The sequence below is a fragment of the Acipenser ruthenus genome, chromosome 3, assembly GCF_902713425.1.
Source record: "Acipenser ruthenus chromosome 3, fAciRut3.2 maternal haplotype, whole genome shotgun sequence".
Lineage (NCBI taxonomy): Eukaryota > Metazoa > Chordata > Actinopteri > Acipenseriformes > Acipenseridae > Acipenser > Acipenser ruthenus.
The window spans coordinates 95,253,800-95,268,544 of NC_081191.1; the positions used below are offsets into that span (position 1 = coordinate 95,253,800).

At 38.3% G+C, this 14,745-nt stretch overlaps 1 protein-coding gene across 2 annotated transcripts in view; it reads right to left on the reverse strand.

Moving 5' to 3' along the window:
• The window catches only part of LOC117394431 (limb region 1 protein homolog), a 55,347-nt gene that overhangs the window by 21,916 nt on the left and 18,686 nt on the right, over positions 1–14,745 (reverse strand). For both annotated transcript variants that reach the window (XM_033992702.3, XM_059019132.1), the window contains exons 6-9: positions 7,295–7,421; positions 7,025–7,093; positions 6,342–6,406; positions 5,323–5,395 (exon numbers count right to left, since the gene is read on the reverse strand). In XM_033992702.3, coding sequence (XP_033848593.1) covers positions 5,323–5,395; positions 6,342–6,406; positions 7,025–7,093; positions 7,295–7,421 — 334 coding nt within the window. The remainder of the gene's footprint in view (positions 1–5,322; positions 5,396–6,341; positions 6,407–7,024; positions 7,094–7,294; positions 7,422–14,745) is intronic.

The window sequence follows — 14,745 nt, forward strand, 5'->3', positions numbered from 1 at the left end:
TCATACAGAGAGCAAAACACAGTGTGCTAACTTCTCATACAGTGAGCAAAACACAGTGTGCTAACTTCTCATACAGAGAGCAAAACACAGTGTGCTATCTTCTCATACAGAGAGCAAAACACAGTGTGCTATCTTCTCATACAGAGAGCAAAACACAGTGTGTTAACTTCTCATACAGTGAGCAAAACAGTGTGTTAACTTCTCATACAGAGAGCAAAACACAGTGTGCTAACTTCTCACAGTGAGAAAAACTGTGCGGACACATTACAAAAACAGACAGACATATACTAGATGAACTACTGTATTGCATGTACAAGGTTATGTTCGAATATAATTGCATAAACAACTTCATTTATTACAGTATGGTTTAGTCTTTTCAACACCATCACTCTCAGTCCTGTTTTTAAAAAAGAAATGGTCTGGGTTTCCACTTGTCTTTATTTAAGTACAAAACAAACCCGTACTTTCTTGTGGGATTTTGTACACACCTATTAAACTCAGATCCTGTTCTAGGGGCCCCGACAGATTGATAATCCTACTTTAATGGATTATACTATTATTTCAAACATAGATACAAAACGAGTCGTGTCAGAGCTGTCTAGAGAACAGATCTTGTGGTAGACGCTACATGCTTCGACTCGTCAGGAAAAAATAGAAAGGGATTCTCCAGGAAAACCACAAAGCAGCTCATTTAAGGTTAATGTATCTGTTATACTCTGTTTTTCTTCCAGCCCTGAAGTACGGTTTGAGTCCTCAAAGTGGAAGAGTATCTATTTGCATCCCCTCCGGGGGATTGGCAGAGCAACACCAATTAGTGCAGTGTTGCACTGTTACTAGCGTGCAATAAAAATAACGCCTTTCTTTGTTATAGAGGTGAAGAGTCAATAACTTCGATCAAAAGTCTTTTTTCATCCTACCACACCCCATCTCCTTGGATTCAGGGAGAAGAAATACAAAAAAATTTAAATAACTAAATAGCAGTTTGTCTTATTAGTATCTTGGCTAAATTTGTATTGCAACCACTAATGCAAATTTGGACTGGTAAGACCTATATCATAAAACAGTGAAAATGTGGAACATGATATGCTATTATTTTGTTCTGTTTGTGTTTGAAGGAATAAATCATATTATTACCCCCAAGCATTAGTCTGCCAAACTTCGCAGCTATTGCATTGTCCTATTGCGCCATCTCATATAAAAAATGGAAATCAAAGCACCTCTTATTAGGAAGTGAAATGCAGTCATTGTTTGTTTAGTGACTTGAGGTAAGAACCTGGATTGCACTGGTCATACTTGTGATCAATCGATTTACTGATGTGCATCGGACGTATTAAAAAGTACAGATGCACAGGCAGGAGGAGGTACTGGAAATTCACACATATTCTCCGAGCAATAACACCCAGCTGTTGATACTGTATTACAAAAAATAAAAAACTGGCAACAAGAAAACCCAATTGCATTTTACTCTAATAAGGGGACAATGAACAGCGGCATAGAAACGCACGGTAATTTGTGCATTTTGTTGGGGTTTTGGTTAGTTTCATGTTATGTGATCTCGATCGATGTCTATGACATGAATTCCTCCTTTTAAATTCCACCCTTTAAGGGGTTACATCATTTAATATTCCGGAATCCTTTTCCTTAATCGGTTTTAATTGTGATGCAGTTTTTTCCAAAAGCTCCCATAATAATTATGCCAACCAATAACTGCTTATACTTTCACCTGGGTGGCAGCGTTTCAATGTTATCAGGATGTGCTAAAATAAAAATAAAATAGCAGTCCAAAAAGGCCTTCGTATGTAAGGCATAGTTACAAATACATTATCTTTTCACTTCTCCTTTGCAGTTCTGTATTGACAAAACTGTGTGAGCTGCCATGAATAGGACATAATAAAAGTAATAAACATCCACTGTTGTTTGACATATCATTAGCCACGGTCCATCATGTGTGTAATGCAAAAATAGATGAGTGAATGCTTTGAAGCATATAATCTGACACTGATGTGTAATAAACCAGTTACTATAGCAGAAAGAACCATGTTCTAACCTTTTTTGTTGTTAATAGAATGTTTGCATAGTAAACAGTGCGATCTGGTAGCTGAAAGAGGACATTTAGAACAGGGGTGTCAAATTCCATTTTACTTTTTACATTTTACAGTATAAATCGTGGATTCATGCTTGGTCTTTATATAATACATGTACCTTGCATAATCTTTCAATTACCCCTCAAAAGGAATACACTGAAGGACCTGGGTCTGAACTATGCATGTTTTATTAAACCCTTGCCCTCACTGTATTACTGAGTAGTCTCAACCAATGCAAGTGTGCACCTTCACCAGCAGCATGAAGCACGATCCCTGGAGAACCTGGAGGAGTAGCTGGAACTTGAACAGAGGTGTAATTTCGATTTATACTCTGGCAACAGGGCAGCTGCACAGAGGGACAATGTGCTGAAAGAAGTGTCTACTGATCAAAGTTAAAGTCTGTTATGCATCTTGGAAGCTGAAGAGGATATTAAGCCAGTAATGTTATTGGTGTTGTTTTAGCATGAGAGGCAGGTGTGCACTGTACACAAAGGCACCGATTTTTCACCATACTCTATTCTAGTTACAGTATGCAGTGCAGAAATGTTAAACAGATGTAAAAGCCTGACATGTTACTTATATATTGTATTCTTACAAAACATTTCTGTCACTTTCATTTGCCAAAATATTGACTCAGAGGCTATTCTCTTCAGGCTGCATCGTATTCAAAATGTACCATATGCCTGGCTTCTATTGTGCAACTGGGATGGAGATGAAAACAATTTGAAATCTGTCCTGTATGTTTCCATCAGCATCAGATTGATATTCACACGATTCGAACGGGGACTAGGCCAGTATGTGTTTTGAACACTCCACTATTCCAGCAGTGTTATATCACTACTCATGTCAGTCCAGTTAATAGAGAAGCAGACAACAGCACCACCCATCATGCCATGCTAAACTGTAGACAAACACAACAATCTAGCAGAGATGCCAAAAGAGGCCAAAGCACGCTGAGCACACCTTACAGCATATCGTGATGTTTTCAAATGCAGGGAAAAGAAAACTCAGTGGCAAAGAAAGATCAAACACGGCCAGCTGATAAAGAAGAGATTACAATTACTGCATCAGGCCTTCAAAGCATTGCAGCAAGCCAATCTTCTGTTGTTTGGTATAAAACGCAAATCTACCAAACAGAACTCCTATAGAGAATAGGTGTAGCCTACAAATAGTAAAGCAATCTCCTTTTCTTATCAACTGGGAAATCTTGCTTACCTCCCCATTTTAAATACAAACTCGTCTTTTTATTTACTTACATCTGCACACTTGGTTGCTCGCTTGACTTGATATTAAAAAGTGTGTTTGGCTAGTGTCCAAATACTTCAAATGCTATGATTTTTTAGATGCAAGGAAGATGCCGGGGTATCAAACGCTACGGTATGAAGCTAGCCTGCTAAAAGGCTCGTGTCTCTCTCTCTCTCTCTCTCTCTCTCTCTCTCTGTATTCAAGTTCACAGAACATTAAGTTCCCTCTCGGTTAAATATTTATCAGAATATCCTTCGTTTACGAAGCATGTATCAAAACAAGGTAACAATGTTTTTGGCATCTGAAAATGTCAGTTCCTTTTCTGGAGGAGGACCATACTTTCAAAAGGAAGGTTTATGTTTTTTTTTTTTTTTCTTTCTTACTTCACTATTAGATCATGTAATTCATTCTCTGAAAAGAGTCAAGGATTCAGCATGCTTTACTAATCCTTATAAAACAAGCATTTCTAGCACTTGTGCTTCTACGACTAACCACACTGGGCCCAGTTTTGATGAACAATAAAAAAAAATGGAAGGTAATGTGCAAACTCAAGAGAATTTGTGTTGCGTCCTGCCGTATCCCCATGTTGCGATTCTAAACTGTGCAAAGGCTGGACTCTGGCATGGTTTGGGTAGTGCTGGGCAATCTACAGAACATGGCAAGCAGAGTCTGACTGGCTTTTTGATAATAAAATATGTATTAATTATTTCCATTATAGTAAACATCCCCCCATGGCAGCTTATATTGGGTACAGTGCAGAACCTGGATCTATACAATATGGAATGAACAGTATTGTTGCTGTGAAAATTTGTATGAATAGAAATAAATACACTTTCTACTCACGAGAAGTAATTTATTGTTAAGCATTCTGATTATGTTGATGCAGTTATTATTTGAATGTCCTATTTTTCCAAATGCCTGCGCATGTTGAACTGGACACAATTTGGATCTGTGCCTTTAATAAAATGAATTAGTTTGGAATTAAGTATTTCACACAGGTACGAAGCATGAGCTTCACATCATTCTGAGTAACTGGAAGCGATCATTTGCAGAGCAGCACTAAATTTATCGGATCGTCACACAGAGAGCACCGTAAGTGCATAAAGGCTACTAGCCTGCAGATACTGGCAGATCAAAAGCTGTATTGCAGACATGCCTGTGAACATGTAATATAAACACCAGGTTATTGTGGCACTCTGAACTGTCCGATTTTTCGGAATGTCCCGACACTGTGTATGTGTATGTGCCAGTTTCTCAAACTGTAGCATGGGACTGAGCCCAGTTACTGTAAAACTGTGAAGCACATGTGTGTATGGTATTGGAAATGCACTGACAGTGAAATTATTAAGTGTTATATTATTAGGACTGGGACAGTGCCTCCTTTTTTACCATCAATACATCGTTTTCCAAAACCACCGATACATCAACGAAGACAAATTGTATTATTTTATATTGCTTCATGTTTTATGAAATAAAAATGGGTAAAGTATCCGTGAGAACACATAACTCAAATGCAGATTGAACAGCAGCATTTACAGTAGCAGCTCTTTTTTTTTTTTTTTTTTTTTTAAAAGATGGCAAGTTGGATTAAAACCAAAATAATTAATACAGTAAAATAAAAAAATAAATATGTAATCTTAAAAGAGAAATATAACCAGGGCTCGGGCTTGGTCACAATGTCATTTATATTACATTGTTTACTATTGTTCAATTTGTATATAATGCAATGTGGCACATATCTGGTTGTTCAATAAAACAGTACAAAATGGTGTACTACTACAATACTGAGTTTTCTTCTTACACATAACAGCAATTTTATTTTTAAAAACGTTATATTACAAAGTTGGGGAATAAAACAGGCAGAAGAGTCTTTAATGCTTTAGTAAAATGATGTCATTCATTAATGCCAACTAATTGACTTTCTCAGTGTTCCCTCACACCCAATGAGCTATTCGCGTTCCAAGAACGTGTTGGCATATTTGCGGTGACATACCGTTTAATCTCCTTTGAAGTGCTTCCTCTTGTAAATGGATGCAGTAAATTTGCTCATCCAGGTCTTCCAGAATCTGAAAGTTGAAATGAGAGAGAAATGGCAGTAGCTGCATCTCCGTGCTTGTCAGGTTGTATGAACTGCTATGTGCAGCTAAGGAGTTGCAGCCCTTGACGAAAGAGAATGCAACACCCAAGGTCAGAAGCATCACCCCCCTTGACCCCAGCCAGGTGGGCAGATACTGCCACGGTGCCAATTAGACACTGATATATCTCTCCTGCTCCAGATCCCCATGCCTTGATGGCTGATTTAGCATCAGTGCGTCATGGTTTCTGATATGCAGGAAACAGCTTGCTCATGCAGTCTGAACAGATTGCAGAACTGTTACGCCCTTCAGGACACGGTCAGTCGATGACATTCTGGTTTTCAGCTGGATTTAAATCTAGTCCTCAAGAGCAAAGAAACCTGGTGCAGCTTATCTAAAGCATCACCTACAGTACCATATTCTCTAGCAATATGCCGTGACAGTCTGATTAAAGGGTTCGATCTGTAATCATCACTGCACAGCTTCCATATCAGTACAATGTTCTTTCCATATTAAATGTGCTGTTTTCAAAAGGCACACTCATTGTTTTGGTTTCTTGTCTACAAAGTCACAGTAGCGTTGCTGATGTAGACAGCTATATTTTCTGCAGAACTCAATGAATCTGTTAGATAAAGGAGTACAGCTTCTTGTCGGTCCTCTAATATTTTTCAGCCATATTCAACTACAGCTTCATAAGCTTGGCTACTGGAGTTCTGTCAAAATGATGGTAATAATGGGGATGGGAGAAGCAAAGAAGCAAACAGCACTATAGAACCATTTCAAGAATATCAAACCATTTATTCATAGAAAAAAAATGCATACATATTAATAACTCATTGGGCCATATATAGCAAAAGGTACAAGAAAGCTCTGATGCAGAGCACAAACATTATTATTAACCAACGAGAACAGAGCTGTCCACGGTCTGGCTACTTACTGTTGGCTTTACCAGCAACTGCCCCATGACTGTAAACATCCTGGAAAGGCCCACAGGTGTGCATACTGAACACATCAAAAGATGAGAACAGGAAAAAAACAGGCAATATTTAGTTTTCAAAACCAACTTTCATGCAAACATTAAATCACAGGGCAGTACCTTATTAAAAAAATAGATTCAAGTTAAAGGCTGAAATTAAGATTTATGTAGGTTCGTAGAACAAAAGTAAACCTTCATACATACTGTACATATATAGACTATGAGACCAAAACACATTACAACACTGAATACGCTGTTTCGTGGGATTGAGCTTCTAATAATCAATTTGGCACTCTGTTACAATAGAAAGTAAATTAAATTAATTATTCCAAATTATTTTCTGGTTGGGATGTTGGTAAGATTCTTCATCAAAACACATACATACATACATATAATGGTTATTTACCCATAAAGCACACAATATCCACTAATGCCAGATGTAGATAAAACAGGTGACTGTGCCCAGGTAAACGTAACACATTGTGACAGACTGCTAAATACAATTATCACCACACTGTGTTTCTCAAAGCCACAGAACCCACCTGTGCTTTGTCTATGAAAGACTTCTCTATTCAAAAGTATGCATTTCACTATAGAGCAAACCAAAAGGACAGCATTTCAAACAGTTATAAAGGAATACTTACAAAGAAGCAGTAAACCCCCCATTAAAGAAATACAGGAATACAAATAAGGCAAGTAGAACTCCCAAAGATCTGGAAATGAAAAACACACACACATAAAAACACATTAGAACAAGACTGAGGAGGTCCTTGACACACCACACTCCAGCTTCGTTATTCGCAATACATTTGATTTGATCTTGATTAAGTAACTTCTTGTAAACGTACATGTTTTCATGATGATGGGAATACGCAGAGACTACCTGCATGAGGAGATTTAAAATAAACTCTTACCATACAAGGATTCCATACTGGCTGCATCGTTGTCTATAAGAGCCGACGCTACCCAAACTATTCCCAGAATAAGCAACCCCAGCAGTATAAGCATCACAAATGTTTCCAGGACTCTAGCTTTAATGCCCTGAAAAACAAAAAAAAGAAAACACTGCATCTATCATTGGCACCTTCTGAATGCAAGATTAATATTATACACGTCCACAAACACGTTGCGAGGGGAACGTATTTCGGAACGTATTTGCAACATAAAAGATGTCCCATCTAGTTTTTAGGTAGATCAAAAGTTGGTCTCAGTTATTTGAAGTTCACACATGCAGTCTTTGGTTTTCTAACCCGAGCTAAGGCTTGCAGATGTTTTTTTTTTTTTTTTTTTTTTTCTACCTGAATCCTCCGATACCTCAAGTTAGCAGCAGCATCACGCTTAGTCTACATATGCAAGGTTCAAAATGAACTTCTGCTGACACCTCGTACATTTAAAACTGAGGGAACAGGAAGCCACTTTGTGGCTTGGAACTTGGTTTCAGGCCACTGCAAAGCACACCAGGGGAGACTTGTGGTTTGATACAGCAAGAACTAGGTCTCCTGGAACCAGGCTTCAAGCCACTGCTCCTGAAAAAGTTGCTTTGTGTTTCCTCAGCTTAAAAGTTCAATTCAGCCCTCTGATTGGGTGCAACTCATAAGTGCATCTGTGACCTTAGCACAGGACTGCAGTGGCAGTGTCTGCCATGCCTGTGTTGCTGGCAGGGTTTGTATGTACTGCATGAGGTGGGCATGTCTTCCCACACACATAACCAGGGTGCCACAAGCTGGGGGAAGTCTGCAGTGAGCTGCAAGCCCTCTCAACTGGCTTTACAGACTGGACCCTCCCTGTACTGTACTGCCAAGCTCCTTGTTTAAAATATGCAAGCAATTACAAGAAATATATCTGTGAGAGTAGTTTTTATTTATTATTTTTTTATATACAGTTAAATGTTTTGTAGGAGAAGGACACAGTTACTGTTAGTAAAATTAACAAGCTTAGTTGACAAACAAATGCCATTAAACAGCAATTACATTATTTCAGAATTTAGACCACAGTACAAATAAAAATAAATTGGTTTTCAGGCTATTACTTACATTTTCCAGCTGCAATTCTAAAACAGTATGAAGAAACACTATACATATCTATTCTGTATCACTTTACAGTAACAGATACAGTAGCAATAAATATTTACAGTACAGCTATGGTCAAACATTTTGTATCACCCTATAAAATTAACTAATTTTGCTTCATAAAGTCAAAAAAAAACACTGAATCTTCTTCGGTATGGTGTTTGAAAAGCAACAGGCTACAGTTATAATTTTAGTCTTGTATGCCATTCCACGGCACCCGGGGTAGTGGAGAGGAGTCCACTTGTTCCGCATGTATTGGGCAATCCTCAGGGATGTGCCTGATGGTTTGCACCTCACTGCATTCGCAGTTTGCTGAATCCTTGTTGGGACGCGGTTGAGAACACTCCACTGTCGTCAGGGCAAGAAGAAACCAGGCTGTCCCTTTCTAGGATTTTCATGTTACATTAACATATTGAATTACATACTACTTTGTAGTTTTCCCATAAACTGACAAACTGAAAAATGTGACACTTTGAAATCTAACATGAAATACTGTATAACTATTATGACTTCGTGGGGGGGTGGGGGGGAGGGGGGGGACAGCAAAGACAAACAATCAGACAAAAGGGGACTTCCACAGCAGGCTAGGAAGGACAAGAGCACATTTACCCTTTATTTGGCTTGATTTCGCTTGCAGTCAAATTTACCCTTGATTCGGCTTGAGTTAGCTTGCAGTCACTGTTGGAACTGGTTGGGTTTAACTGTTTCAAGTCATTTAATAGCATCTTTTTCTTCATGATAAACCAGAAAACCACAAAAGCATATTTTCTAATACAAACCTATGGAAGCCAATAGATATCTCTGTACAGATGCAACAAGAACAAGCACTATGGCTGGTTTAAGGCAGGCAGAAAGGAAATCTGCAGGACAGCCTGTTTCCTGGGGTTTGCCTCTGGCTCCCCCTTACTGGTGTGTTCAGGTGGCTGTCCAAACACTGCTCAGGTATGTGCATTCTCCAGAGACTTGTACTACTGGGGGATAGGGATTAGATGGCAGTGCGTGTTGTTCTGTTCTGATATGCAGACAATGATGAGTGCAATGATTTGGAGTTGTCTAAATTGAACAAATGCAGAGAGCCATGCATGAAAACCAAACCAGTACATTTTTACAAATAACGTGTTTGTTGGGTCCAGTAAATAGAACTTATCCTGTGCAATTCCATCATCTCCCCCTTAAAGACAAGACACCTATGACCGTACATAAAGAAAGTATTGTGGTAAGCAAGAGTAGATTAGAGAGGGCTCCAGGTGTGTTGAGCAGTATTCAGGATGGGTCTGTGATCATGGCATAAAGGCAAAAAACATCAAACCATCAACAGAAACCACAGCAAATTATTTGAATGCAAGTAAAGTTTGCAATGTATGCAAATGTATGTGATCATGTGGAGTGTCATGTGATGCACCGGACTTAGGAAATAAGCTTTTTATTATTAATAATATTAATAATAATAATAATAATAATAATAATAATAATAATAATAATAATAATAATAATAATAATAATAATAAGGTTAGAGCATATTTAAGGTACCAAAGTGTCCATCAAGACATTCTCTGGAGTTCCCGGAACCCTACTGTACCCGAAAGAACACCTCCCATCACAAGCGGGTCATGACGGATCAACCATGTACTGCGATGCTACTGAGGCCCAGAAATCACAGAAACTGTTTCCACTCAAACAATGCACCAGGAGCTATCATTTGTGGCCATTTTTTGGTCAGTGAGTGTATTTGGTGTTTGATTACTGAATTTTTAACGTTTATTTGAGCCTTTAGAATATTGCTGCACATGCCTTTTTCAGTGCTCCTATTTCTTTAAATCAGTGAGTGTATTTCCAAATACATATTACATAGATTACATTTAATTTAGAGTGGTAAAAGACGAGTTGCAATGGAGCAAAGTATAAACACTGTCTGACACTGAAAAGATATAGATTTATCATTCTGTCTCAATTTACTACAAAGGGTTAGTCATCCTTTAATAGAGGAAATTCTAGCATACTGCAATCAACATACAGCAAGTCTACAGAGCCATCCTGTGGATGCCTGACAAACTGCTGAATCTTGCTACAACACAAACCCATGAGTGCAAGGATGCAAATAAGACTCGCATTGCAGAGAAGTTCAATCCATTCCAGGTTCATTATTAATCCCAATTAATCTCAATAAGGCAGAAAAACTATAAAGATCACAAGCTCAGCTTGAACCACTTGAATAATGTGTATATTATTGTGACCCCTGAAGAGCATTCACAATTCAATGTGCTCAGTGTCTTTGCAACTTGGCCACCCTTGGGACTTTCAACAAAAACTACAGGTGACCTTAAATTACATTTAATAGCAATCTGTTTTTGTACAACTTTAACATTGTTGGCCTCTTCACATCAGATAACTGACCATTCTTTTGAGCAATCATCGAGCAGAAAAGTGAAAGGTACGTGTAGTAACTCAATGCACCATCTTCAGCAGACCAATGGAAGCAAACCTTATCAAGTGGAAATCAGTGGCATATATAATTATATGTAGTGGCTTATTATCACAAAATAGACACACAGGTTTTCCTTCCAGTTTCCTCGGATGAAGTGCCTGCTTTGCCTAACTACCCGAGCTCCAAACGGACAGTCTGGCTTCTACTGGAGCACATCCGGACAGTCTGATCTGTGTCTCTTCAGCTCCTCCTATTGGCTCGGCTTGCTTTCTTCTCTTTCTTATATCTGTGTCTAATACTGGTGGTGCTCTGAGCATATAGATCTAGTAAAAAAAATAATCATAATCATTTAAAAGCTGAGCTGAGATATTAATGGCCCTTTTATGACCCTTCAATTGCAAAGCTGTTGTAATCAAATCTGACTGTTATCCGTAGGTTTCAACACTCGAGATGTGCTACAAACCAGTCTGTAACTGTACCCCAAACAAGATTCCAGGATTGACATTGGGGAAGAATTCATTATGAAGCCAACAGAATGTTGGACTGCCTCTGCACATTTCATTAACAGTATATGCCAAACGCACAATGTGCATCAGAATTCAATCACTTAGTCTGCCACAACTGTGGTCTTCGTGTATCAGAAATTCAAAACAAGGATGCTGGATTATAAAAGAGAAGTGCAACGCTTTTAAAATCAACAAAATTAGTTTTTTTTTTGTTTTTATTCATCAAACTAGTCTACTGACTTTAGTAATTCTCTTTTGTGTTCATACTGGATAATTCAATTTCAATACTGTTCTAAACTGGGCTTGCATTAATGTAATCAACTCACATTGTTCAACGAGAAGGATAAAGCAGCCTGATGTTGAATGCCTGAAAACAACAACAACAAAAGAATCCACATCAGCTCTCAAAAGCTAGAAGCAGTGTTGCGTCTTCAGTTCAGTATTTTGATGGGTGACTTCAATGGAAAATCAGGTGCTGCAAAAAGCAGGGTTGTCATTGGAGATTGCTCTCCCATCCAGGGCACTGTTACAGAGAGCACTGTGGTGTAGGAGCTGCTATCATCTGGACGAGCCAGTACACAAAGGTCCTGGCACACTTTCAAAGAAGAGAAGGGGCGTTAATAAATCCCAATACATTCAGTTTCTCTTCGGTTCTCAAACAAGTATTGAGGTCCCTTATCTCTGTAAATTGGGTCCAGGCTTCTGAGTAAACCTGATGCTGGACCTGTCTAGGCCTATATCTATAAAACTAAATAAATACATAAATAAATACATATACTAGTAACACAAAATTGATTTTCAACCATTTCCTAGGAAATAAAACACTACACTCAGTTAGAGCTGACTGAAAAATGAAACCTTTAACAAGTGCGCTGAAACGCATTCCTCCATTTTTACATTATTTAGTGTTAAATCACCAATCTTTGTTAGAATGCCACAATAAACCAGATATGCTTATGATGGAAATTGTTCAGTTAGATGAATGAGGTCTGTAGGATATAAATACACCCTTGAACCCCAAGGCACATGCTACTGCATTATTTCTGTAAAAAGCAGTGCATTCAAGCATCATAAACTTACACAGTCAAAAGAGCAAAACAATATGCAAGTCAAATATGTTTCTATTCTTGCTCCTCTAAAACGTCTACACCTGCTCTAAATATAGCACTATAAAATATTTAAGAGCTTCTCAATTCAGAGCTTTTTCATTTCCCGCATGCTGCTCAGCAGAATGCTGGCCAGATCTATCGTTACCAAGCGGTCTGCTTCCAAGAAATGTCAGTGTCTGTGCCAAACACAAGTGTTCATTCTTTGGGACATTATACCACCATTTGGAATGTAGTTCCCAAAGGGGACCGTAGACTTTAGTTAGAAAGCAGCCCCAAAGGAAATCCCCGAAATGTCAGTCTATTCAGTTTAAAAGTAAATCATAATGGCAAGCTGGCACTGCGGTACAATATGACTGGCTGTTTAAGGCAAAACTAACTGGTAAGTTAGACAGCATAGGCAGCCAGCAAGCAAAATGTTGTTAAGGAACAGATTACTCTGGATAGCTATACATTATTGCTAGTACCTAGTGTACCCATTCATTTTACATAGGCCTACATACTAATCAGTTTACAATAATCACATTATCTTTTTTTTTTTTTGAATATAAATACTGTATGAAAAATGAAAATGAATCATTGGTGGCCTGCAGTGTAGTATTTCTTTAGGGGAAGAGATTACTTAAAAAACATGCTTTGTAGGCTGCAGCCAGGGAAAGGTTTAAGAGTTAAAAAGCAGAGGAAAAAAAAGAAGTGAGCTGAAAAGAAAATCTCTGATAAATGTCATAATACAACAATTGCTGATAAAATCGCCCTGAGCCCTGGCTGTCATTAAGGTAGGGTGTCTTATTCATTGCACCTCTCCAGGGCATCTCTGCCTCTGGTTCAGATGCTGTGAGAGGAGCTTTTACCACCATTAAATCAGCAGCAGGCAGGTCAGCACATAGACTGCAAAGCAGCAGACTGCTCCTCCTTCCATTAACAGCCAGGAGCAGGAGCTGGAACAGGAGCGGGAAGGTCCCGAGAGGCCCTGCTATCAGTTCAGCTTGTGCATTTACTTTAGTTAAAGACGCACCAGATGTCAGGCCAACTTATTAGTATATCCTTCAACTGAAGCAGTGCAGTGCAGTGTCATGGATATAAAGCAGAAGGCTACAACTCCTAATAAAACAGCCGAGTAAATGGCACATAGATGGCAGATGCGAAATATTTCTTTACATAATTTAAGGCTTGTAGCACTTTGGCTGAAAAAACAATACAATAAAAAATGTGTTAAGCTGAGTTTTTTTTTTTTTTTTTTTTTAATAAATAAATAAATTAATCAAGAATAAAAAATATAATTTTCAAAGGATTCAAAGCTCGTCACATAAAACACATCCCGGTATGTATGATGTAATATTTAAAAAAGATTAAAAAGAAAAAGGATTTATGTTGCATAAATATAAAATAAGTTTTAGTTTTTTTTTTGTTCTATAGTTAATACACCTGTTTTCTATTACTGATATATGTCAGTTTCTGATTAGCTTCTTTAAGAGAGGTACATGGCAGCTAATTCCAACATTTCATAGTAAGTCCTCTAAAATATAAAATTACAGAAGTGAAAAAAATATATAATTGCACTGGCAGTAGTAGCATCTATCAGAGAAGAAATATAATAGGATCAGAAGAATCCTCACTGTGAACAGAAACCCCACTCAGACAAGCAGGCTGTGAAACCCAGTGTGACTCCAAGAATAAGGGCTTTTTCACATACTGTATGGTTTGTTTATAAACGAACCAAACTGAGTGCACTTGGAAACAAACTCCAGAGGAAAATAATTCAGTTCCTTTTGTCTTCACATATTGTACATACGTGGAAAAGAACTCCATTCGCTTCAAAAAGGACTCTGGTTCTATTTGCTGGTTCACTTCATTTTTCTGAACTGACTGTGCTTTCACATTGCACTGAAACTAACTAACTAACTAACTAACTAACTCAGTCCTTTTGCCCAAACGGACTGAGATCACCTCTTGAGAAGGACTCCGCTCAGTTTGATTAAAACAAACTCTGAAAGGGATTTAGTTCTTTTGGAGCATTTGCATATGCTTCCAAAACCAACCGAACCACACTCAGCCCAACGAACCAAGTGTGAATGCACCCTAAGTATTCAGGTTCCAGGAGTCAAAAACATATTTGGCTCTATGTATCTTGGCTCAAGTGCAGCTTGTACTCATATGTGGAGCCCCATTAAGATTAATACCACAGGATAAATAGCTTATCACACCAACTAAGGCAGTGTGCCGAGGTGTTAAGAATGAACTGCAGTGCCATTCCAAAGC